The 26,820-nt window shown below is 34.4% G+C and overlaps 4 protein-coding genes across 4 annotated transcripts; 1 reads left to right on the plus strand and 3 right to left on the minus strand.

Annotated features, from left to right (window-relative positions):
- The first annotated feature begins 3,419 nt into the window (after positions 1-3,419).
- On the plus strand, positions 3,420-7,971 carry LOC111400580 (vacuolar protein sorting-associated protein 35B-like). The gene is made up of 9 exons (XM_023027989.1): positions 3,420-3,449; positions 3,529-3,598; positions 5,922-6,034; positions 6,373-6,441; positions 6,529-6,609; positions 6,733-6,840; positions 6,964-7,067; positions 7,176-7,289; positions 7,398-7,971. The coding sequence occupies exons 1-9, from the start codon at positions 3,420-3,422 to the stop codon at positions 7,624-7,626; spliced, it is 918 nt and encodes a 305-aa protein (XP_022883757.1). The 3' UTR covers positions 7,627-7,971.
- Positions 7,972-12,050: 4,079 nt separating this feature from the next.
- LOC111401976 (ubiquitin-conjugating enzyme E2 28-like) lies at positions 12,051-13,630 on the minus strand. Its single transcript, XM_023029977.1, has 4 exons — positions 13,492-13,630; positions 13,120-13,247; positions 12,920-13,024; positions 12,051-12,444 (listed from the first exon to the last, which is right to left on the minus strand). Exons 1-4 carry the CDS (start codon positions 13,559-13,561, stop codon positions 12,301-12,303), a joined length of 447 nt encoding a protein of 148 aa, XP_022885745.1. The 5' UTR covers positions 13,562-13,630; the 3' UTR covers positions 12,051-12,300.
- An 899-nt stretch (positions 13,631-14,529) lies between these two features.
- On the minus strand, positions 14,530-18,548 carry LOC111401975 (rac-like GTP-binding protein ARAC1). The gene is made up of 8 exons (XM_023029975.1): positions 18,441-18,548; positions 18,046-18,277; positions 17,285-17,372; positions 17,055-17,164; positions 16,864-16,927; positions 15,212-15,276; positions 15,024-15,089; positions 14,530-14,928 (listed from the first exon to the last, which is right to left on the minus strand). The coding sequence occupies exons 2-8, from the start codon at positions 18,142-18,144 to the stop codon at positions 14,827-14,829; spliced, it is 594 nt and encodes a 197-aa protein (XP_022885743.1). The 5' UTR covers positions 18,145-18,277; positions 18,441-18,548; the 3' UTR covers positions 14,530-14,826.
- Positions 18,549-20,745: 2,197 nt separating this feature from the next.
- On the minus strand, positions 20,746-26,696 carry LOC111401977 (3-dehydroquinate synthase, chloroplastic). The gene is made up of 8 exons (XM_023029978.1): positions 26,242-26,696; positions 24,955-25,105; positions 24,693-24,860; positions 24,353-24,579; positions 23,827-23,950; positions 21,428-21,490; positions 21,190-21,333; positions 20,746-21,095 (listed from the first exon to the last, which is right to left on the minus strand). The coding sequence occupies exons 1-8, from the start codon at positions 26,592-26,594 to the stop codon at positions 20,964-20,966; spliced, it is 1,362 nt and encodes a 453-aa protein (XP_022885746.1). The 5' UTR covers positions 26,595-26,696; the 3' UTR covers positions 20,746-20,963.
- Positions 26,697-26,820: the final 124 nt, after the last annotated feature.

Consider the following 26,820-nt stretch of genomic DNA (forward strand, 5'->3'; position numbering starts at 1 on the left):
ATCTGAAGGAAGAGGGGCATGGAATTTGATGCAGGACCAATTAAAAAATAGAAAGAAGAAGCAAGAAAGAGAGGAGAACCGGAGAGAATGGGGAGAGAAATCGGAGAAGAATCAGAAATTCATGGGGGAGAGGGAGAGGGAGAGGGAGAGGGAGGAGGAGCTAACATACCACCAAAATATTTTTCAATTCATCAAAACTAATGAAATTACATCGCAATTAGGTTTAAATAGTAAAGACTAAAACGCTAAGTAGAATGGACTTGGATCAATACAAGCCCAATTACATAAATAAAATCTAAAACATAAATAAAGTCCAACTAAAAATAAATAAAAAGTAGATGTCCTCATCAACTCTCCCGGGGTGGGAGAAAAACTCGACCCTGTCGAGTTGATAGATAGTATAGGCTGCAGTCAATCTGATACTACAAATGCGTCAAGTCAAGCCACGGGGGACGATCTTTCTGACAAACCAAGTAACAAAATTTCATGATTGATAGTACTAAAAATTGTAGCTTATTCCCAAGAATATGATCTGACCAAGGGTGACGATCTTTCCTTCTAACCAAGTACTGATACTGGACTCCAAATAATCAATACTCATGCACCTCATCTTCAAGATTTTCACATGATTGTATATAATGAGGAACATAAGAAGCACGTCGATCTACCCAACAAACAAGGAAGTACTGAATCTTGCCATCATTGGTCAATACAGCACTTTTATCTAAAATATTATCAATTTTATCTTTGTGTGCTGTGGTAGATGGTATTGAAGTAGAAATATCAACATAGTCAAGTTGGGGGTTCATAAAGTTAAGTAGAAATAGATCATCAAAGGAAGTAATACGGTGTTTGTAAGTAATGAAGTCCTCAATATTTAAAGTAGAGTGGTAGCCAAAATGTGATGAAAGGGCAATGACATGTGCATTTGAACCAACATGCTTTAAAATTTTTAAAGGACCAGCACTACAAGCTTGCAATATAACATAATCCCCAATATTAAATTCAAAATTTCTCTTATGCAAATCAGCTTGAAGTTTATAGAATGCATTACTTGCTTTAAATTGTTTATTGATCTCAATATGCAAATCATGAAGATGACGTACAAATGTCTTAGCTGATGCAGACATACTAGCATGTGGGGACATTGGAATAAGGTCTAAAGGTTTCCTAGATTTATAACCATGAATAACTTCGATGGAACTTGTACCGATAAACAGATGCACAAAATTGTTATATGCAATTTGAATTATTGGGAGGATCAAATCCCAATTCTCAAGATTTTCCTTGAAAAGGACATGATTACACAAATCATCCGTACCTTTGGGTTGAAAAAGAGTATGACACACAACATTTAACTGAGGGGTATCGGGAACAAGGGGTACAACCCCTAGATTCATAGGAAAAGTCCTGATACTACATAAGGAAGTGTCCTCTATATCATTCAAGTCATCACATTCTTCAAATTTAGGTTCATAGATTTGATCTTTTAATGACTCTTCTATTATATCCTTTCGTTCTTCTATGACTAAGGCTCGATTAGGACATTTGGAAGAGATGTGGCCAAAGTCCTTACAGCTGATGTATAGCAGGTGAGAAGAAGTCCTTGGAGTTTTAAAAATTGAAGTCCTTGGAGTTTTAAAAATTTTACTCTTATTTTCCAAGATTTGAGGAACATTGGACGGGGGAGGTCCTAGAAGAGACTTAACAGACAAGGTGTAGCCAATGAGACGGAAGAATGGTTGTCAATACGCCTTCTATAAAGAGAAGGGGGCCTTGGACTATCACGACCTTTACACTTATTTTTCCAAATGGGAGGAACACCAGACGGGGAAGGCTCTATGACAGACTCATGTTGAGGTGGTGCTAATGACATGGGAGAACGATGGTGGTCCCGCTTTTCATATGGAGTACTAATAAGTAACTCGGAGTCCCGAGCTGAAGAGTAAACTTGATCAAGAGTAGTGATGTTTCGAAAAAAAGGTTCACGCCTAAGTTCATCTCTTAGATCTTGTATAAATCTACTTAAAGTCAGGGCCTCATCCTCAACGACATGACATTTCACTCGAAATTCCTCAAATTGAGCAATGTACTCAGTTACTAGTCGTTCCCTTGTGTAAGGGTGTTCCATTGGGTAAAAATTTCATGATCTAAGCAACCATCAAAAGTAGAAATATCTAAGTCAATGTCTCTAAAGAAACGCTCCTTACGACAAGGAAGAGAATGAGTACCATGATGACCATGGCATTGTTCAACCTGATCCCTATTCCTACGATCGTGTCGAAAATATTCTTGATCACTTTGTCCACGATGATATTGTCTATTGTGAGACGCTTCAGAATTAGTGTCAATCAAACGAGGGGTTCGCTTAAAATTGCTCAACTCAGCAGCTAGGTTATTTCTCTCCTCACGAGTAGCAGCTATATTTGATTGGACATTCGATAGGCTAGTGGCAAGTTGCGCTAATTGTCTAGTGAGTGCATCAAATTGGGATGGATCCATGGTCAATGTATTGGAAATAGAGACTATAAGACGACAACTACGCAACTACATGCAATGTAATACTAGCTAAATGACGTGCTATGATGAGATCAGTGAACAATACGTGCAAGCAATGGAAAATAACTTATACCAATTTTTTTTGTATTTAATTTTAAATATTGGTATTAATTAAATCCAAAACAAGTTAATACTGCTGGTACATGTAAAATGGCAAAGCAAGGGTTAACACACTAATCAAATTCTCCAATCAATTTAAGTGGGGAACAGTGGTAGTCAATTCGGTCACTGGTGTCAATTCGATTAATGGTTTCGATCAAGTGGGATTTAAGGCTAAAATTATCAGGATAACAGCAACACAAGATTTTAATTGATGCAATTTTAAAAATGAAGCAGTAGTATAAATCAATACTAAATAGAGATCAAAGACTCCCTGTTGTTTAGTTTTGATTATTTGTATGCCGATTGATCTGAATTGCCGACTTATGAGCCCCAACTATGCTTCTGTTCTTCCCTTTGTGTTCAATGGTTTTAGCCCCTGTTGACTGTAACTTGTGCTGGTTGTGGTGTTGACGTAAAACTAAGAATGATGACTGTGAGACTCCCTGTTGTTTAGTTTTGATTATTTGTATGCTGATTGATCTGAATTGCCGACTTATGAGCCCCAACTATGCTTCTGGTCTTCCCTTCGTGTCCAATGGTTTTAGCCCCTGTTGACTGTGACTTGTGCTGGTTCTGGCGTTGACGTAAAACTGAGTGTGATGACTGTGGCTTTTAGATTGTTGAGATGGACGAGGAAATATATGAGTGTGGTAACTGTGGTGGAAGTGTATGATCTTGGGTTGTTGGTGGTGGCCTATGGCGATGAAGCGGTAGTGCTCTGGATGACTGGGTACAATAGATAATGAAGTGGTAACGTGATGGCGATTAGAGGCGGCGGCGACAAGAGAGTGGGGTTGTGAGAGAAGAATCGGGTGAAACTATGAGGTATTTGATGTTAATGGATTGGTTATAATCGTGCTTGGTCAGATATTTGGGACTGGGTCAGATGGGAAGGGGTTTGGATCCTGTTATAGAGATGAGCTAGTTGGGGGTTGGGGTTAGTGTTTGGGGAGCGAGCCTGGGTCGTAGAGAGTAGGCTGGGTTAGTTGGGCTAAATGGAATTGGGCCGTGTGTAAGTAGGATTGAATGTTAGGGTTGGAATTTGTGAAACAACACTACAATTGTATAGAAGAAATAGCAGCAAACGAGATTTTTTTATTATTTTTTATTACTATTATTTTTTTTGGGTGTGGTTGGTTGGGGGGGTGGGGGAGGGGGAATTGAAATTGCAAATAAAACCTAAATTGAAATTTCCGCCTGTGATCGGTAATGTGAACAGTGTTTTTTTTTTTTTTTTGCAACTACGATAGAAAATCGAAGGAAAAAATTGAAATTGGGCCTGAAAAGTAACCCCGAACAGTAACTTTTTTTTTTTTTGGGAACAACTATAAAGAAGCTGGAAAAATAATAACTCGGCTGCTCACACTAAAAGTTTATTTGTTTGTGCTGTTCCACAAGTTCTTGGGAAAGAAATAGGAAGAGATTTTTGGATTGGAGATGAGAGATTACCCAAGTTTAGGCTCTGATACCAAATTTGATACATGACGAATTAAAAAATAGAAAGAAGAAGTAAGAAAGAGGGGAGAACCGAAGAGAATGGGGGGAGAAACCGGAGAAGAATCAGAAATTCATGGGGGGAGAGGGAGAGGGAGAGGAAGGAGAAGCCATAGGCAACAAACCACCAAAATATTCTTCAATTCATCAAAATTAATGAAATTATATCGCAATTAAGTTTAAATAGTAAAGACTAAAACGCTAAGTAGAATGGACTTGGACCAACACAAGCCCAATTACATAAATAAAATCTAAAACATAAATAAAGTCCAACTAAAAATAAATAAAAAGTAGATGTCCTCATCAAAATCCTATATTAATTATTCTATGCTTTTGTTGTGAAGAGAATTTAACCTGTAGATGGAGTCATGCATCATACAATTTGTCTCCTATGTGCGCACGTTGTCAGCCTTTAGGTAGAATGCAAGTATTTGTTCCTTTTCCAGGCAAAGTTAACCTGTTATGAGACACGGTCTCTTCATGTACCAATCATATTTCTAATGTTTAGAATTTACTATGTAAACCAACTAACCAGCTTGTCTGTTCTTTCTTAGTTTCAATGTCAATCATCCAGTCTCCCAAAGATTTATGGATGAAACATCATGAAAACATACATTTATTAAGATATTGGGTGTAGGGCGCAAACCATTTTAAGGAGAAGTATGTAAGAGTTTATTAAATTTTACAAACACTACATGAATTGGTTATCCATCCAGATAAAAGCTTTGCACGGGAATCTTCTGCAATCAGGAATAGAAAGGCCAATTTACTCGTGGTCGTTCCAATTCTCTCCCCCTTTCCCTGGCTCGGTAGCCATCCTTCAACTCCATAACTCCCCTCCCCCTCCCTCTTTTCCAATCAACAACAACAATACTGAGTTCCATCCACCATCAGTCCACCACTGAAATGCAAATAGAGAAAATGGAACTTGAAAAACTAAAATTCTGTCTCTCTCTCTCTCTCTCCCCCCTTTTTTTAAGGTAGGGTGGGCGGGCAAGTGGAAGGGATTAGAAGAGGAATAAGAAGGCTAATTGCTGAAATAATAATTTTGCGTTCTCTTGTCCCCAGTGTATATTCAAGAATTCAAATGCAAGATAATCATAAATTATCCTTGATAAAAAATTGTACGAAAATAATCCTCGGATTTTTATCATGTCCCATCACATCCGTGAGTTAGATCTGCCCAAAGTATGAGTGGAGTTCATGGTTGTGCTCTCTATAGCATGGACACTTCGACTAGGTTGTAAACACGTACACATGTTGGATACTGACACTTCTTAGACACTATATCATGGTCATTTTTTTCTTATCCGAAATAGTTTATATTTTTAACTCATTGAAATTGTTATTCTATAACAAATAGGTACTCATATTTAAAAGATTTTGACAAGAAAAATTAATAACAAGTATAAAATAAAATTTAACTATATAAGTGAAGAATTTAATCAACGTGTTGATGATGTATCGTTTCGGTACTTTTTTGAAAAATTGCCCGTCTGCGTGTCGTTTGTGCTTCTTTGACGTGGATATTTTGGTGTCAACTTTATTGCATTATTATGATGGGAGATGCAGAGTGACATAAGGAAAGAGGCAAATTTTATGTTCATTGTTTTAAATGATTTGATGCAGTGGCAGGTGCCACTTCCCAGATGGGAGGAATTAAAAAATAACGAACGGCAATTTTATGCAAAATGAAGAGAAAAGGAAGCATGCAATTCACTGTTGGTTTTAAATGGGGTTGACTTGATGTTAGTGTGCATCCTGATTTGATTTTACCTTTCATGTGCAGTTGGTTAGGCGACTGCAAAGTCAGAACGAAAATGTATCTGGAGAAGAGGCTGCAGCTACACCAAAGGATATCTTTCAGATTTTGATGCAGGTATTTAGTTGAAACCATCACTATAGCTCTATGTCTACAAGCTTAACCGTCTATACTTCTGCTTGTCTCTGCCCAAAATATTTGCTCAATTTATTTGCTATTGAACTCTTGGAATGTGCACATATATTTCGTGCTTCTTTTCTTACAGCTGATATCTTTGGCAAGTTCCTATGCTCCACATTTTTGGTAGCGCTCTTCAATTTTTCCTTGCTCTTCCTTTGGTCACAGCTAGGTTGATATGAATCTTTTCTACATGATATGCCAATTGGAAAATTTTCTACTATCGTTTTATGCAGTTAGTATCCAGCTTAGCCATTTTGATCACCTCTTTGTTGTAGACAATTGAGGCTTTATCGAGTGTTCCAGTTCCTGAACTAGCTCTAGGGTTGTATCTGCAATGTGCTGAGGTACTTTATCGCTTTCTCTCATGGAACATAAAAGGAGACATTGTATTTCTTCTTACGTGTTGTTGCTTCTATGGTTTTGATTATCAGGCTGCAAATGACTGTGATCTAGAACCCGTGGCCTATGAATTTTTTACCCAGGCTTATATTTTGTATGAAGAAGAGATCTCGGTATTAGCTAACTTGTCTTATACTATTGAAATTCACCAAATTGATTGATTAGTTTGGAAAGTTTTCAGTTTGACGCATCCACTGGACATGTTTTCACATTGCCTAATTTCATTGTTATGATAGGATTCAAAAGCTCAGGTGACCTCCATACACCTGATAATTGGGACTCTTCAGAGGATGCATGTCTTTGGTGTTGAGAACAGGGATACATTAACACACAAGGCCACAGGGGTACAATAATCCTACTCCTAGCACATTGTCTTTTTGTGTAGCATATTTATTTGTCAGTAATCTAATAGTGTGTGAACTTGTATTCTTTCTATGACTCCATTTTTTCTCTAATTCTCTTGGTAGTATTCCTCAAAGCTTTTGAAGAAGCCCGATCAATGCAGAGCTGTATATGCATGCTCGCACCTTTTCTGGCTTGACGAACATAATGACATGAAAGACGGGGAGAGGTATGTAATTCTGCTCGCCACATGTATGGACGTTTCAGAAATTCTAAATAATTCTATTTTAGTATAGCGTTTTTTAACTTCTTTCTCCATCTTATATGATTGTTCCAGGGTCATGCTTTGTTTAAAGCGTGCCTTGAGAATTGCAAATGCCGCTCAACAAATGGCTAATGCAAGTCGAGGGAGCAGTGGATCAGTCGTACTCTTTATAGAAATATTGAACAAGTGATGATTTCAACTCTTCTATTTACTTAAAAACCTTTTCATATGCCGTCCTTTTTATATTTCCAAGTGGTCTTCAATTTGAAATGCCTCATCTTTGTGTATTATTAGGTATCTCTATTTCTACGAGAAGGGGGTGTTGCAAGTTACTATTGATTCAATCCAGAGTCTGATTGAATTGATCAAACAAGAGATGAGCGGTGAGAATACAACAGCTGATCTATCTGCCGATGCTTTCTTTGCAAGTACACTGCGGTATATTCAATTCCAGAAGGACAAAGGCGGTGTAGTGGCTGAGAAATACTCGCCTATTAAAGCGGAATTTGCTGAAACGTCGTGAACAGGTAAATTCTTTCGTAATACACCTATCAAGTTTTATCATTTCAATTTGGTTTTTGTCTTTTCGACTCCTTGTACATCAAGAGAATGGATCAGTGATCAGCTTATGATTTCTCCCAAGTAAATTATGATGTAAGAAAAAATCCGCACTGCATTTTCATTGTTGGTGTTAAACTTTGTAGTGAGATAGTGCTATAGGAAGGCGTTGACAATTATTTATTAAGATTTTTGATTTCGTGGAAAAGTGTTGGCGTTTCTCAACACAGTAAGCCGTAAAATATTGGGCTGGCAACTGAATACGTAGACACTTCATCGTTTGGTTAAATTACACCATTGCTACCTTTTATAATTGTTTTAAATTAAGATCTCCAATGATGGAAACTGTTGCTATCTTCGTTAAATAGTATTGTGATTTTTATAAAAATATGCTCCGATTCAAATTTCTGGAGAACTCAAGTCGGAATTTGAATGATTTATTTATTTATTTATTTTAATATGGGGATGGTTTGAGTTACTATGATGAGAAGTTGAAGTTTAAATTTCAAATTTTTAAAGGTTGGTGACTAACTGTGCAATTTTATGTTGTTTATTTCCCATTCATGGTTAAGATCATATAGATATTTTTAGTTTTTACTGCAATAGTATATTGTTCTTGATTGGTTAATTATTTCTAATCCTTTGCTTCTTTTCACTAAGAGCCCGTTTAATTGCAAGAATGAAATTTGGGTGGAAAAAAAAAAAGAATTCCAGGAGCTTGAATTGTCTGGAACTTGTTTTTATTGAGAATTGTCAATTAAATGTGTTTAATTGATATAATTTTTCACCTGAACAATGTTGAAATTTTGGATCTTCTGGTGTTCATTAAATTGATAGATTTTTTTTTTACAATTATGAATAGAATTTGTTTCCAAAAAAAAAAAAATCTGGAAAGTCTAATTCTCGCCAAAACCTTAAAAATCAAGAAAGTGGGAGTGAGGGAGAAATGGAAAAGTAATTCCATGCAAAATAAGTGTCATAAAACAACACAAATTGAGTGGAAAATAGAGATATCGAACAGGCACTAAGTTGAATTTTAAACAGCAAAAAATATATAGGGTGGTAGAATATCACTTGGAATAATTTTTTTCTATGTTTCATGGGGAAAAAAGACCAGAAGAAGGGGGAAAAAAGAACGAAAGAAAATATATGTTTGATTTGGGGCGCAAGCTTGTGAGAGATGCCTTTGGTAGAATAGAGCTTAGATGACTCTAGAAAGATGGTGAACAACTATCATCTTTGAGAGCGGATGAATTTCTGTCGTTATTGTTTGAAGGAGATAATTATTTATTTATTTATTTATTATTATTTTTTGGGGGGAAAAGAAGATGGATTGGAGTGGGTGGTGGTGGTGGTCGGGGGTTGGGTTAAAAAATAAAGTTTTGACGATTTGGGATCATAGGTAATACATATAAAAAAATTTGGATTTAATTTGTTAGAAAAAACAAAAAACGAAAGGTTTAGGTATTGAAATTGAATTATTTCTTTTTAATTTTGACATTTTTTACTGTTTTTAGCAATAAATCTAATGGATCTTGATGAGAGGCATGGGCGGACCCAAGGGGGGGGGGGGGGGCCCCCCCCCCCCCCCCCAACTTTTGAGAATTTTTTTTTTCTTGATAAAGTCATGTTTGGTATCGATTGAAATTTAAATATTAATCTAAATCAAAATTAATAATTAATTTTAATAACATATTTCATGGATTTCTTAACTTCTAAAAGTTTATCAAAGTTTACTGAAAATCGGATTTTAATCCCCAACAAACAGAAATAAAATCACAATAAATTTGAATTTTTTATTTTTTATTGTTTTATTGTATTCTCTCCCTTAAATTTTTTAACAAAATCTAAACTCTTCAAATTTTTTAAAATTTATTTATAATTTCTTTACAGTTATCACATCTACTATAAATTTTCATTTTTCAATAAAATTTTCAACTAATTAGAACCTAAATTTGTATTTTCTCCTATCCTGTTTGTGTATATAACACGTGTCTTTACTGATTATATAAAATTTATCTTATATATAACGAATTGTGTTTATTTGACTGATTATTAGTATTGAATATTGGTTATTTGTTTTTTCTTTCGATTAGTTGAATTGATTTTTTGTATCAAATACACAATTTTTTAAAACATAAATATGCATTTTCTTGTGATGAGCAAAATATTAAAAAAATTATTGTTCAAAATCAAATAGATGAAAATGATTGCAAAATATTAATGAAGAAATATTTTTGAAATGTAAATTTACATTTTTTCGGGTCAAATATGAATCATTCAAAAAATAAAAAACAAAGTATTCGATTTATACAAAGTTTGATTGTGTCCCTCTAACTCAATCTTGCTATGTCCGCCCCTGATGATAGGGGGTTTTTTGCACAAAATGTTTCGAATAGAGAGGTTTTTTGATATTTTCAATAGTTAAGTAGTATATTGCACATAAAAAGGTTTATGTGGATTTTCTGCTATTTATCCTTTCTACATTTTTCTGGACATATTAATTCATATTACATGATCCATCACACACACACACACACACACACACACACACACACACACACACGAGGGGCTCAAACTTATAGATAATGGAGCGTTTGGATTTATTTCCTTGGCATTTGAATTTCTAATTCTATCAGTTTGTTACATTTGAAGGGATTATTCTTATTTATTTAGTTTAAAAATTTTCACTTTACTGAAATGGCAATTATATTTTTTATTTTCAATTTAATAGAAGATTAAATAAAAGAAAATATAATAAATAGAAAAAAGAGGAAATTGCAGCGAAAATCTTTTTAGTAGCTGAAGTTGAAATTTTTTTACCATTTGTAATTTAATGAAAAATGTCCAATAATTCTAGACATTGTCTAGAATTAACTCGATATGACTATTGTAAAAATGACTCGAAAGATAATAACACCTCCAAACCCCCCGTGAAACCCTATTTTTCACTCTCCAATCGATAGATCCTCCTGTAAAAATTCCAGTAAGTGCTCAAAACCTATCTCCAACATGTTTTTTAGACTACATCAACGAAGATTTTACCTCATATCTCATCTTTTGGATATCTTGTAGAGATATTTAAAATAATATCAACATATATTTAAAAATACATTTGGACGTCACTATTTTCTAAATTTCTCTATTTTGCTGTGTGTAAGTTTGAATAATATTTAGTTTGTTATATGATTACTTCAAAACTTCTTTGTTATTTTAAGATTATGGTAGTCTAATATGAGAACATGTAACTTAGAATATAAGAGAGTTGAATTTTGAGAATGCTCAAGGATTTCAAGACGGACGATAGAATGACAATTTACCTGATAAGTCATGGAGTTTTTTATGAAGGGTCAATAAGACTCGTTATGATCACTACCATTGTCGAAAGGGGCACTAGTGAGATATTTTTTTTTGTTAACCATTTTTTGTTAGCGAATGCTCGGGGTACAATCTAGGAATCTAAGGGAATCCCAAACTTGAAGATTCAATGCTTATAGCCGGACACATGTTTGTTCATTCCATATTTCACAACATTCTGTGTAGTCACGATTGTTAAGGAGTTGGTGAAAGTTCTAAGATGATGTTGCTAGGTAAAGATATTCGAGTTATGGACTTATCCACAAGTAAAAGCATTTTCTCAATATTTTGTGTTCGTAAAAATGATATCTTATTGGTTATGTTTCAAACCCAAAAATAAATTGGTACAATTTAATTTCTAATAACTACCCCATATTTATATTATTTTTAATAGGCATGTAGAGGCTCGAAATATTTTTAAAGTGTAGCGAGCGCTGTATTAATTGTATTTCTTATATGAAATGTAAACCTTTTGGAAATTCGAGAGACTATAAAAGAAATGATTTCAAATGTTCCTTAAATTGTAAATACTAAATAATGCTATTTGTAGTGGCTCACTACTGTAGTCATCCTACATAATATACATATGACAATTAGTGATTTGATGCATTAATGTAGTACGCATTAAATCAGTAATCGCAATATATACGTCACATAGGGTGACTATGGTAGTAAGCGATTGCAAGCAGCATTACTCTAAATTATTATTGGTGCACTTTTTGATATATATGTATTAAAAAATAATTTAAGAAAATCAAGATATTTTAGTTATTTAAGGCATTGGTTCTTTTTATACGCATTGCCAGAGCCCACGGAACGTGGTTCATACCCTGAATTTCGAACTCGTCACAAATCTTTTTATTTTATTACATTATGTATTTTTAATGAAAAATAAAAATTAATTAACTAAACAAAGCAGGGACGTCTCGACCCATCTCATTACCATCCCTAATTTGCAGTCACGCTCAGGACTTTCGATAACTAAAAGGTGCTTAGGATACAACCAATGCAAATTATTATTTAGCAAAAACGTCAACAATCATCTTGTCATTTTCAAAGGGGAAATGAAGCGAATACTACACATATTGCAACTCTTTTCAAAATCTCACTCAAATAGAACGATCCATTTCCCATATGAGCACAGATTTTCTAAATAACGTTCGATGCATTTATTAAAACATAAACTATGCAACATTAAAGAGCATAGCCACTCTAAAATTTTATATTTTGACACTCGATAATTTAGGAATTAATTAGTTGAACAAAAATAATAAACTTGATTTCAACACATAGCATACTTTTGGGTCCAGCTCCGAGCCATTGATTCATACTTGGCTCGATCAGTTTTATACATGTGAGCAATTTCTGGAACCAATGGATCATCTGGGTTCGGGTCCGTCAACAGTGAACATATCGAAAGTAAAACCTACATCGATCATTGAACAAACAATACTTGCACTTCAAAACAATTGTAACGAAATAAAAACAAAAATGTTGCATTATGGATTTTTTCAACCTTTAATTATAGTTGCATAATCACGAGAATAGTATAAATTTCTTTTAAATCATCACATGATCTTAGCGCGTTCAATTTATGAACCTAAATTTTGTTTTTTTACCTTAGATTAAGGCAAAAATTTGAAGTGATACATATTTTTCCATGACAATTATAACAATTAAACTACTTTGCCAGAATATTTTTGACATAACGATTGACATTCTCTCATAGCGCGTGAGCCCAAGTGAATAAAAAAGTCCAAAAAAGGAGCGGGCCCCCTCCCATTGTGAGTGTCGATCAGTCATTATGTCAAAAACATTCAGTCACCATAGCATTGTTACAACTATAACGAGGATTTGAATAGCTGATTGTGAAATTGTTGAAAGGGCAGAGAAAGAATCACCTTTGATATGGTGAGAGCGGGACTCCACTGCTCCTTTAAAATATCCAAGCAAATATTACCATTATTATTGACGTTTGGATGAAAAACTTTTGTCCTGAAGGCAACCTGTTCATCAATTTGTTTAATATATATCTTTTTTTTTTTCTTTTTAATAATTAACAATTATAAGCAGTAAAATTATATTTAATTTAGATATATACCTTTGGAGGTTTAAAAGGATAATCAGGGGGGAAATGGATAGTAACTTGGAAAACGCCCCCTGCATATGGGCTCTCATTTGGCCCAATTATAGTTGCTTGCCAGTGAAACATATCTTGTGCCACCGGACCTGTATTTAATATTTTAAAATAAATAAAATAAGAAATGAAAATATATTGACTCGACTAGTCGAGAACGGATATGATATTCTTAACACTGATTTTGGACCTATACCGGCGTACTTTAAGGAGGATAACTAGGATATGATGAGTCAACAAAGTTCATTATTAGACGTGATGATACGTAGAAAGAAAAGACAGAGACAAACAACTAGATGTATCGATGAATGATAAGGCAAGTCGAGGATGTTGAACCTGCACTGCAGGAAGTAGGAGGGTCTCTCTGCAATTCCCTGAACTCCTTGAGAATTCTCCTAGATGCCATTTGATTGAAGAAAGCAACTCAACTCAATTTTTCACAATGTTTTCAGACAATTTCTCATGGAAGAAATTGGGTGATAGACGAAGCATATATACACGCATAAACCAAGACTGAGTGGGAACTTTCTAATCAAGTGGGCACAGTATAGATTCCCTGGGAAAATGTAGTATGAGCTATCAAATTAACAATCTCTAAAATGACCTTCCCAATATGCCCCCATGCTACATTACCAAAATAGTTTGACATCTTCCTTGACAAAATGCCACGTGACATTATTCCATTGAACTGATTTAAAAAAATCAATTTTTACATCCAATCATGTTTTGCCACGAATACATGTGTCAACAACAATGTTAATATTTTCTAGCAAAGTAGCTTAATTCTATGCTCCCAACATGAATAGTCTAAGTCTAGTTTGTTCCCGATCTGATCCTAAACATTGGTTAGTCGTCTACTCTAATGTCGTGTTTGATTCAATATTACGCACTAAACATATTCAATGGAAACTTTTCATGCACCTACGTATGAGAGAGAGAGAGAGAGAGAATTCCAATGGATTCCATTCATGCCGCTACAACCTACGGCCTCCATTTCTTCAAATTGACAAGAAGATTCGATCGATTGGATAAGAAGAAATGTCAACTAGTTACTTTCTAGAGTGGGAATGGATGCTATTACAATTAACACACCTTCCATTGTCCCACGTCTAATTGCCTCTAGTAATGGAATCTTATCTTCTAACAGCTTCTATTATTTTATTTCAAAGGACATCATTCCTCTTCACCCTCAAGAACAGAACAAAAATAGATAAAAATAATAAGGCAGGTAGCTTGAAAATTAAGCCAATCTAAGAAATAAAGAGTAAACCAATTTTCCAAAATGCGACACAATGTACATAATAGTGTATCAAAAATTTAAATGAACTATTTCTTCTCTACGTATCAATGAAGCTAAAGTAAATTAAGGCGGAATTTACAATAGAGATTACTAATATAACGAAGCAACATCACAAGGCAAGTTTCTTTCGACGAGAAAATTTGGTCCGTTAATCCATACAATAACAAATCAAAGCAGGATGAACATAAAGCAGTGGCCCACAGTGCAACCTATTCTCAATATTGAGATCGAAAGCACAACAAAAAGCAGCCACCGATATATCCCAGAGATCACTAGCATTTTCAGTGAATACATACAAGGGAAAGGACCTAATTCCTCTAAGGTAAAGAAAGAGGAAGGGACAAAAAGAGGAGTATAGAGCCTATTGATGATCAAATTATAGAGCAGGCCCTTTGAGCCTTTCCCTTCTTTTTCTTCTGCTTGGGAGGCTGGAGCACGACTTTAATGGCAGCATCGAAAACCCCTTTCACATTCTGCAGTGAGAACATTTTGAGTAAGTTAAGTAATCTAAGCCTCGAGGAGAAGTCTTCTATATATATACGACAGTCTCCAGAGTAGACATACAAACCTGCTGTGATTTTGCACTACACTCAATGTAAGAAGATGCTCCAATGATTTTCCTCAGCTCCTCACCCTGGAAGTTAAAAGAGAAACAAAATGCTTGGAAATGAAACCATACATTTCAAACAATGAAAGATCTACAAGAAATGAACCAAAATTTTATTAAGGAAAAGAAAAGGAACATAAATTTTTCACCTGAGCTGTAGTGATTGGTACAGCACCCGGATGGTCAATGCAGAATTGCTTGTCATCTCTAAGATCTGAGTCCAACAATCATTAAATTAGTCACAAATGAGACCCTTCATATAACATATCATAAACAAAATTCACTTCTAAGGTTCTTTCACAGAATGCAGAGATTTTTATACTGACAATGGTAGTTCTTTTATAACATGGATAAACAAATTAGAATAAAGAAACCAAGCAATAAATTAAGAACAAGCCGTCACTACATAAATAATTTTGTAACCTACCAAACTACTGAACTAATGAATGTCCACAAACCCTTCCTCCTATTAAGTAGCAGACTAATGCCTAAATATAACAGTTATATACCAAACTAGAACATAAACCAAATAAGAACCTCCTTAGACCATTGCAGCGATCTATATAGCAACATAGACAACATCGTCAGTGAATGAAAACTAATAAATTGCAACCTACAAAAACTACAAAGATAATTGTTTACAATCAAATTCAATGTATCAGAGGAAAAAAAAATGTACTTGATTAAAATGATGCATTTGGCAGCAATCACCTAAACTTACTACCATCAGGAAGGAAAAGCATAGTAGATATGATATTGAACAGTGACCATCATAAAGACGTAATCCCTCCACTTCAAGACGAATGGGATTATTTAACTTTTGTCGTAAGCTGAAATTTTCAGGGAAGCACCTATAGTCCCCATTTTATATGCAAAAAAAGCACTTGGATCCCCATTCAAATTTCTTTGGCATTTAGATTTCCATCCTTCAATTTGTTAGCATTTGGATCCCTACTAAGTACTAACCAATAAATGCATTTACTGTTCACTAGCCCCCACAAAAGGTATATTTTTTCTAGGGCATAATGGGCAACTCAAAAATGAAAAATAAAAGAAATAACCATCATCTTCCTCCCCCATCCATCCGGTAAATGGCTCCATGTCCAGCCCCCCGCCCCTCCCACCCCACCATCACCTCAAGTCTCCCCACCAAGTGACCCCCTTCTAGAAGGGAGGGAGACATCGCAAGGCAACACGGTGGGGGTTGGGTGGAAACAATTGATGTAGGGGAATAGGGATAAAGATGGTTTATTTTAATTTAAAATTTTTCTTATATTTTTTTTTTCAATTTTTTAATTTAGAGGGTCTACTTGTCATTTTACCGAGTATTTCTAGTCATGTATGATTTTTCGAATGGAATTCAATGTTGATCAAGATTATAAATTGTAGCTGTAGGTGCCAGTTTGCCTAATTTATACCTAGAGAGATATTTGTGGACATAATTACTCAACTAATTAAAATTCAGATCAACTGCCATGTTTTGAAAGTTTTTTTAAATAAAAGTTTGAATGGTTCAATGCAATCATGAAAATAATCCTTGGGAAACCATCACGTTGACACACAAAAAAGAGAAAAAAGAAAAGAAAACATCCATCCATTAATTTTGAGACAGAAGTAACTTCAGCTAGAATCCTGGCTTCTCACTCTCTCATTGTTGGGTGAGTGCAAGTGTTCAGTGTCTCTTTTTTTTTTTTTTTTTTTTTCGCTCTCTCATTGTTGGGTGAGTGCAAGTGTTCAGTTTTTTTCTTTTATTCATTTATTTTTTTTTTTCTTTTTGGGTAAGTTGCACTTAACATCTTACCAAGTTTTGTGCCAACAAGAACGATGGGAACGCCAGGAGCATAGTGCTTCAATTCCGGAATCCACTGGAAGAACAAACCAAAAAGGAAAAATCTTATCAAAACAAAAGGAACTGTCTTAAATAACACAAAACTGGGTACTCTAATCAGTAAAACGCACACTTCTAACTTGTTAGAGCCATCAAGTCCTCACCTTCTTTATTACATTTTCATAACTGGCCTTGCTGATGAGAGAAAATGCCAAAATGAAAACATCAGCTCCACGATAACTCAAAGGTCTTAATCTATTATAGTCCTCCTGTCCTGTAAAAGAAAAAAGCAACAGGTACATAAAAGTGTATGTAATTAATTTGTAAGTATGCTGCATACACACATGCAACGTGCTATAAATATACACATCATGAAGATTTTTCTAATGGTTACCAGCAGTATCCCACAGGCCTAGATTAACGGTGGCTCCATTGACGACCACATTTGCACTGAAATTATCAAATACAGTAGGCACATAGTCCTGTTCCATTTAAATGCAAAAGAAATTAAAGTATGTTTCAAATCTGGGAAAAAGTTACAACATATTCCAAAATATAATAAAATATCTGACAAAATGAGATCATTCACACCATGAAAAAAGTGGCATAAGTGAGAACCAAAAAATATGCACTAGTTCTCAAAGATATTTGTACCAACCCTCTTTTGATAGGACCTACTTTCTATAAGATTTGGCTGCTACTTTCTATAAGATTTGGCTGCAAAGAAAAACTTTTCTTGGCTTCAATGACGATACCCAATACAATCTGACATCATTTCATCCCGGGATTTAAATTGAAATAGGAATGGATATGAACTCGGTAATACGCCGACTTAAACTAAAGTAGGCAGACATGGAAGATTCAATGCTGTGAGGCCTTTCAAAACTCAAAACGCAAAAACTATCATTGCCGTCCCCACAAAGAAAAATAGTAATATGGGAAAAGTGAAACTTAAGAAACACAAAACTCTAAAATATACAAAGAATCCCTGTGACTGATTGAAGATTCATGAATAGAAAGACTAGTGAACGTCCATTGAAAGGAAACATGAACATTAAGCTATTAAATCCAGCAATTTTCCTGTTCTAAAATAATAAAGAACATTATTTCTAAATTAAAAAAGCGATAAAGAAAATTAGGGAGGGGGAGGCAAACCGTGGGAAAGGTGTTACTGGTGTAAGAAATCAAGAGACAAGTCTTTCCGACGGCACCGTCTCCTACCGTCACACACTTTATGAATCTAGATGCGCTCATTATCCGTAAATCCCCTCTTTTATTGTCTCTCTCGGCCAGATCTTCTCTCGAAGACCGGTTCTATACAATATTAAAACCTACTGTACGACATTTTCTCCCTTTCTCTATCGATTCAAAGCCGGCATTTGTGTATCTGTTTCAGTAACAAAATAAGGCAAAATTTTCAACCGAAAATGAACCCTAATTGAAAAAAATGAAAATGCAGGATGAAGAATGGAATGCAATGAGAATTTGGAGGGAGAAAATGGGGATCGAGATCTAGAGAGAGAATGATGGGAGGGCATGATAAAGAATACCTTATTTAGCCGGGAAATAATGCCGTTGAAGCGTTCTCTCTCTCTCCATCGCCATTGAAATCGAGGATTTATTGGTTATCATTTGCCAACCAATTCCCCTTGTTTACGCCTCTCTCGCTTGGGCCGGGTCGATTTCGTGTGGGCCTTTTTGGCTGACAATTGAAACAAGACTTTACCCAACAAAAAAAAAAATGAAAATTACACCCAATCACATTTTTAAGATCCAATTTTAAAAATCAGATCCAAAATTTATTTATACAAAATTCAAATCATAATTAGATATTTTAATACTAAAAATATTGTTAAATATAATTAATCTACCACAACCACCCCAACCCAACAAATCCTTGTTCATTTTTACAAATCTTACCCTTGTTTTGAGACTCATTTTGAGAGGAAAAAGTGCATTATTGAGTAGTGTATTGATAAAAATTGTGATTAAAAAAATAAGAATTTCAAATTTCAGTCAACCCCTATCACAGGCCCTGTTTGAGCAGTATAATTCTTTTTTAATTGAATATTTTACGTGCGGGTTTGATGACTCGTCACATGAACACGCATGATTTTCAGTTAAAAATGTTGCATGCCAAACTGATCAATAGTCTTAACGAAATATTTTGTTAAGTTCGGTGATGTGTCTGAAATAAATTAAAGTCCAATTCCCAAAGTGAAATTGAGTTTAAAGTTTAGTGGCTATTGGTAAAGTTAATCATAAGATAAGTATAAAGAGGTTTACTTTTAAAATAAATAATTTCTTTACATAAAAGGAGGAAAAATGACTGGTTCAATTATTCAAACATGTTTAGAAACATGAAGTTAAGTTGTAATCAATGAACTCAACTTTAGACAAAATTTCACAACATAATACACTTGCACTAATTAAAAATCAAGCTAAATGACTAAGCCCCTATTTGATTTAGATAAAAATCAAATTTTTAGTAAATTTTAATAAAAATTAATGAAATGTACGATTGAAAAATTGTGGAAACCATGAAACGTATAATTAAAATTAATTATTGACTTTTACTTAAATTTTAATCAAATTTTATAGACGAACCAAATAGGGTTGAGAGCTGTGATTCCTTATTAAAGTTTGTATTAAAAACATTGAAGGCTCGTAAGCAGTTTAAATTATAAATAAACATATAAGTAATGAATAAGTGGTTATAAACAAAGTCAAACATGTGTTTCAACTAATCGTCTTAACAAAGTAATGGAATATATTTTCTATTCAAAAATGATAATATACTAAAAACATTGATAAATTTATTAATTAAACTTAATACCGAAAATTATTTTTAAAAGATGTAAAGTCAAACGCACCATTTATGCTAGGAAAGTTGCTTTCATTTCTGCACTTCTCCGGCAAGATAAATTCATCCACTTGGGAAATTCGAAAAAGATCAGCACATATGGTCAATGATAAATTATAATTTTTAGCGATTATAAGACGTAGAACTTATGAAAACTATGAATATGTGAGGAGTAATTGTACATTCTACCGAATATGAAGATAAGTTACTAACCAAATATGCTCTTAAGACATTAACAAAAATAAAAATAAGTTAGTCGCATCTCTTTGAACTCAAATCAACGATTAAAAAAGAAAAAAAGATGATAAATAAAGTTAACAATTACGATTTTTATGCGTTAATTATACTGAAAAAGTCACTGAATTCATTTAGCTAAATCTGAAATTTATTATCATAAATAATGTTGCTTTCTCTCCATTAAAAAGTGCTTTTTCTTCAAAAATACAAGTCTAAATAAACTATGGTCGTGGTAATAACAGTTTATTATTATTATTATTATTATTATTTTTTTGTAATTAGACAGGAAAATGATAAATGACAAGAACAAATTAGTTTAATATTTAAATTTCTATTAGTAGAATAATTTATTAAATTAAATTTATTAGCATTTTATTAATTATTTTTTAAATTTTAATAACTCAAATTACTTTTTAAAATATTACAATAATTAAGGATAAATTTGAGGTAAATTCTTGCTATATGACTTCTAAATCATTTGAGTGGTCACACTAACTTAAATTTCAATTAAGCTACTTATACAAAAATTGTTTACAACTTGTTGACGGATGATAAAGTGGCATGCATTTTAACTGTTGATTTGAATATCATGTGTCAAACTAATTGTACATAAAACATAACTCCTTAAATTTTATACTTACTTTGATAAGACAATCACATTTACACTCAAAATAAGTAATTATTTTCACTTGCAACTAGAAAAAGTAACTTGATGCTTTTTTTTATACGGTTGACTGACATGGAATTTGCAAGCTAACACAAATCTATTCCAACCTTGCTGGTATGTAAATAAAATAGAGTTTATGGTGGCAATATTACAGAAAACAAGTACACCCCTCTTTCTCCTTAAATATATATTTTTTAAAGAAAAGACTAATAGTACAGGAAAAAGATTGACATTATGATAGAGAACATGGATAAAAAAGGGACCCAAAAAAAAAAATTAAAAAAAATTAATAGCTGAGATTCTGAACTAGGATTTGCAAAAAGCATGCAAAGTATCATCAAGGGCTTTCTTATCATAATCACTCGTGAAAACGCAATTGCCTAATGGACCTTTCAGTAGAATGAGCCGTAGCAATCCATCAGCAACCTTTTTATCCACCTGAAATCACATTGAGAAAACCAAGAATTTAAAAGATAGATTCAAACTATTAAAGCTTTATGTGTGATAAATCTTCGTCTTCGTTTTCACTCACCGCCATTACAGATTTGAACATATCTACAGTCATAGTTTCCGGAGGTGCTGTAGGCAAGTTTGCCTGCAGTAAGATCTTATGCACCCTCTTTACAAGAGAATCATCTATCCAACCAAGCCGGTAAGACATGTCGACTGCCATGACCTGAAAATTTGACACACCAATGTCAATAAGAATGAGAGAATAGCGGGATCCAAGAACATGCATATGTTAATCTAGAAAGTAAACATCTTCATACCATGCCAGCAGCGACTGCCTCTCCATGGAACCACTCCCCATATCCAACACCAGTCTCAATTGCCTGTAAATGCCAATAAAAAGGACTTTCAGGCGAATAATTCATATTTAAGGGGCGTTGTATCTCACATGGTGAAACTATACGATTAATATACAAATTTTGTGGAAAAAAATATAATAAAACCTTGTTGAGGTCATATTAATTAATCTTGGTACAAATATAACCTACCAAACTAGCTTAGAGCAGAATAGTCCGGTCCCAAGAGCTGAATTTAAACTAGTTCGTCCTTTCTCAACACCAAATTTGGATCTCCTTAATCTGAACGACTAGAATAATTAAGAAGCCAAAGAAGCTCCTAAATTGAGACAGAGATCTTCACAGATTAAATGGGAAAACCACCAACACAGGACCCTAAAATCAAATAATTTATTGTGGTGAGCATCCCAAGGAGAATTATTCTCCTCATTCTAATTGAGGCCAAACTTCATTGGGCTCATACGAGACTTCTTCCGTTAGTTTTAAATTTAATCAATCCTTAACTCTTAAGTGATTCCAAACAAGTCTAGTCTTGTACTCAATAAGATTTACTAGTGCTGTAAATGAGATTCAACTAATTAACTTATGTTTCAGACATCCAAAACTAAAACAGCAGTTTGATGGTTAATACAGATGTCTGCACTAGGTCATGAAAAACTGGTTCAAGAAGTTTCAAATGAACACCCATGCAACTCAAATCAATGTCTGTAACAAGCGAGAATGTGAAAAGAAAAACACAGCCAACAGACGAAAGGAGATTTCCAGAACAAATATGAAGAATTGAAGACCAGAAAGAATTTCCGGAGCCAATATGAAGTCTGAAGGAGCAAACATGTTGAACCAAGCATAACAGACCTTTTACAATGGACAACAGGCACTTATTCTGAATGCAGGAATCATAAAAATAATGATTTTAACAACCAAAAAAAGGTACAGACATATGGAACAAGCTACAACAACATTAAACTTTCAATTACAGAAATTTGAAGAGGAAGGGATTTCAAGCACACTCAAAAACCTCACATGGATATATGGAACTATTTGAAAAGTCCATGCTTCACTTCAAATGTAACAAATAACTCGTTTCATATCTCCACCTCCTTTTATTTTTGAAGTATCATCATATACTTGTTTGTCATATCTGAATGAGGGCTCATGTATGTGAAACAAGTCCTCATAAGTTCGAAACTTAGTTTTAGCTGTCCAAATGTATTTCAAAAGTCTAGATTGTCAGACTTCTCACTACAAAAAGACAAACACCTTTTGCTACACATATATTTGAAAACTAGATATCACTTTTCAATTACCATAGGTAAAAAGTAAAAAAAATATATATATATATATATATCACTTTTCATTTACCATAGGAAAATGAAAAAAAAAAATATTGATTAATCCATGAAAATTGACTTTCTTATATTATCTTGTCATCTTCACCTACAAGTTGCATGAGCTAGAACTCAGCTAGATTTTTGCCACAGAGATTTTCTGTTCCCAACTAGCATGAACTGTAACATACAAGTGTACTGTACATCATTGTAGCATCACATGATTGAGAGGATCCTTCTGACTTGAAACAAAATCAAGACCCCTTTTATACAGTTTGTGATAGTAGGACAGAACCTATGAGGTATCTGTTAAAAACTTATATTCTAAAGTAAGTTGTTGTTGGTGTTGGAGCGTCCAGGTAAAAGATTATGGTTACAGTTGAAAGTAGATTGACCCTCCAAAGAAAAGATCAGGGGTTTTGTAACTGAATTGACCTTCTACAGTTGGATGGTATTACTGCTACTGCTGATATTCTATTAGGGGAAAGTATTGGAATCTAAAGGGATCCCTTTTTCAATGGAGGGCATAGATAGTTAACTCAGCCTCAGAAAAACAGAGTTTGCACATCTCATCTTCTGCAGTTTCTCCTTAATAATTCTACTCTGTAAGATATACGTGCTCATATAGAAGCGTAATCTAAAACAGTTTATGTTCAATAAAATAAGTTGAAGTAATTTGTTTAACTTGCACTTGACCTACGAAGAAATTTAGAGAAAAAATCCAGAGACATTAAGTCAGTAGACAACTAAGAAATAGTCTATGCTCCTCCCAAGAGCCTTGCTTCCCTTAAGCACATCTATAAACAAGTTATTGGAGTGGTTGTACAAAGTTCACCTCCAATGTCTATCGCATAGTTTGTTGTTCTTTTCCAGATGACTTGGAAGCTTATAATTCATGCACAACAAACCTAATTCACAAAATTCTAATGAATGTTGATGCAGTTCGTTTGGAAATTATATATAGACAGCAAAATTAGAGTCAAGAAACATATTTAAAATCGACATGAAAGTAATGTCATGTGTAGAAAATCTTACATGACCAAAAGTGTGACCCAAATTCAAGGTTGCCCTCAATCCACTTTCCTTCTCGTCCAAGGACACAACCTCAGCCTTGTTTTCACAAGAGCGCTTGATGGCATAAGTAAATGCACTAGGGTCCCTGCAGAGGAGAAAGCCCACTTCAACTTTAGGTCGAATGCCATTACAAAATATCACACTTGGAGGAAAAAGAATGAATAAGCAAAAATATCTGATGAAAGTGAAAAATCCATTATTAAAGATACCATGTATATGCATGTAAATAAAAAGAAAAAGTGTCTCAACATCCTTCAACACGTTGCAGGCATCCCTCTTGCTTTCATATCTGAAAAATATCTTAGGACAAGGGGAAGGAAGAGTAAACGAACTAATGTTAATTCTAACTTCTAAGGATATATGTTTTTAAGTGGTTTGATTATGAACAAAAGGAGTTGCCAAGGCAAGGTCCTACTAATGAAAAACAATGATACAAAAATGCATTACTCTTAGCATCCTCACAACAGATTCACGACAAATATTTTACCTTGCCAACAAAGCTTGCATATTTTTCTCCTGCCACTCAAAAAATTCAGCATCTCTGATAAGCCCATATTTGATCACTTCTGCAAGCCCTGATGCTAATTCTCGATCTGGCAATGTGTTCAGTGTGTCGGTGTCTATCAGCACACATTGTGGTTGGTAAAATGCACCAATCAAATTTTTACCAAGCCGGTGGTTTATTCCGGTTTTACCCCCAACGGAAGAATCCACCTAAAATAAGAATAAAACAATATAATTAGTGACAACTAAATATTGTAGTAGTTAGCGAGCATTTTGTAAGCAAAAAATCCAGAAAATATGGAAATATTAATTTTGGGTTGAACCTGTGCCATAACAGTGGTAGGAATCTGAATGAAATTAACTCCACGGAGGTAAGCAGCAGCAGCATATCCACACATGTCACCAATGACTCCGCCTCCAAGAGCAACAAATGTACAGCGGCGATCCAACCGTGACTCAATAGCTTTATCAAAGACTTTCATGAGAGTATCCTGTTAAAGCATGACAGTAGTGCAACATTCATCTTAACCACATTTTCTTACTCTTTACAAATAATTCAAGTTCTAGAAAGCTCAGGATTCCCACCATGTCCTTGAATTGCTCTCCATCTGGCAAAATCACGCTCTCAACCTTGACATTAGGGTTTCCATCCGTCAAAGCCTGAATAGTTTTATCAAGATACAGTGGTGCGACTGTGGTGTTAGTAACCACTAGGACTTGTTTACCATGAACATGCCTACAATACCCATGAGTTGATAATATCACAAGCCAAGATAAGAGAGAGCAAAAGCCAAAATTAAAGAGTTCATACTCAACTTCATACTGCTGGAAAAGAACAGGGAAAAGATGGAACAAATTATGAATTCATGGATAAGACGGACTGAAGAGAAGGCAAGAAAAAGTGCACAGGATCTGAAAACTTATGTTTTTTCTTTCTTTCTCCTTTTATTTGGTGAATATGATAGCTGGCTCCAGAGGAAAAAATCCTGCTTTTAACGTATCAAGTAACTTTATACTATATATTGCCCATTTTGATTTAGCATGTTTTGACCTTAATTCTATTGATAGAAAATTAACATGGAAGAAGCTATCACATTACTAAAGAGAAATGCGCATAGACTTTCTTCACTTTTGGCCTTTGTTGACAGAAAAGAAAACACGGAGAAGTTAGGGTGTAATAAAAGAAAATGCAGAAGGGCATTAATAACCAATCCTGAAATCTGGCAAATAGAGAAACCTGTTAGATATGGGAGTGACCGATGGAGCCCAGGAATTCAGATGCAAGCAATTACCACTATTGTATTAACAATAAGCTTATCTCCTTGAGATTAAAGAGTATAACCATCCAAACTTTTCAACAATCTGAAAGGATTAAAAACACATTTCTGAGCGTTCAGGCAACAAGCCAAGTCGTGACTAGGTGATTTAGTTTTTTAATTTCAAAGGCCTTGGATAACATATCCTAATAGCAGACTGATCCAACACAAGTATCCTTGTTTGTGTTCACAGAGTTATATTGGTGATCATTAAAGCAAGAGGACTGGCATTAGCTTATATGAAAAACAGGGCCTTTTCTATATTGAATCAATTTTGTCAGATATTCCATTTTCAGAGGACGAAGAGAAACCAAAATGGTGATCCAAATAAAAAATAAGTAAGTTTCCATAAGTAATCAATTAAATTCCAATGCCCTTAACTCTTCTTCCGCATAAATTTATGACAATTTATTAAAAGCTACAACTTCTAATTTGAAAATATTTTAACATAATTATAAGCATATATGTGAGTGCAAGCAAAAGCAAAAACACAATTGAGTTATTGCCTGGTAGTAAAACGATAATTAACAGGAAGGAAATCAATTAAAGTAACCACCTTTGAAGAAGTTGGGGTTGATCGAGAAGGCCAGAGCCAATGTAAATTGGGTAGCTCCGATTTCCCAAATCGACCTCGACAATTGTAGGAACTGCAGGAGAAGAAGTGGTTTGAGTAGGCGATTGATCCATAACTGGAGCAGCAGCTGAACTACCCGAGGCCATCAATCTATGCTTCACATTATTACTATTGTTATTAATCGAGACGATTGATGCAACACACCGTGATGAACCGAAAGAACCCGACGCCTCGAAGCGGAGAGAAAATTCTGGCGAAATGACTTTGTTCCGGCGGTGGTTGGTAGAGGAGAAAAGTGTAAGGGCGTGTTTGGGACAGAAAGAGGAGGAAGCCATCGGACGCAATCGAGTTAGGTGAGACGGAGAGAGTTGTGGTGACAAATTGCTCAAATGGATTTTATGTGAAAATTTGCAAGTTTGGTTGGTGAGTTGGGTGCAAAATGTGGTAGGTCTTCAGGCATGAGGAAAAAAACACTAAAAAAAATGTGGTAGGTGTATTGGCACAAATGAGTAAATTTTTGGATTTAAAAAAAAAAAAAGGGGGGGGGGGGGGGGGGGGGGG

This window comes from Olea europaea, chromosome 10, assembly GCF_002742605.1.
Source record: "Olea europaea var. sylvestris chromosome 10, O_europaea_v1, whole genome shotgun sequence".
Taxonomy (NCBI): domain Eukaryota; kingdom Viridiplantae; phylum Streptophyta; class Magnoliopsida; order Lamiales; family Oleaceae; genus Olea; species Olea europaea.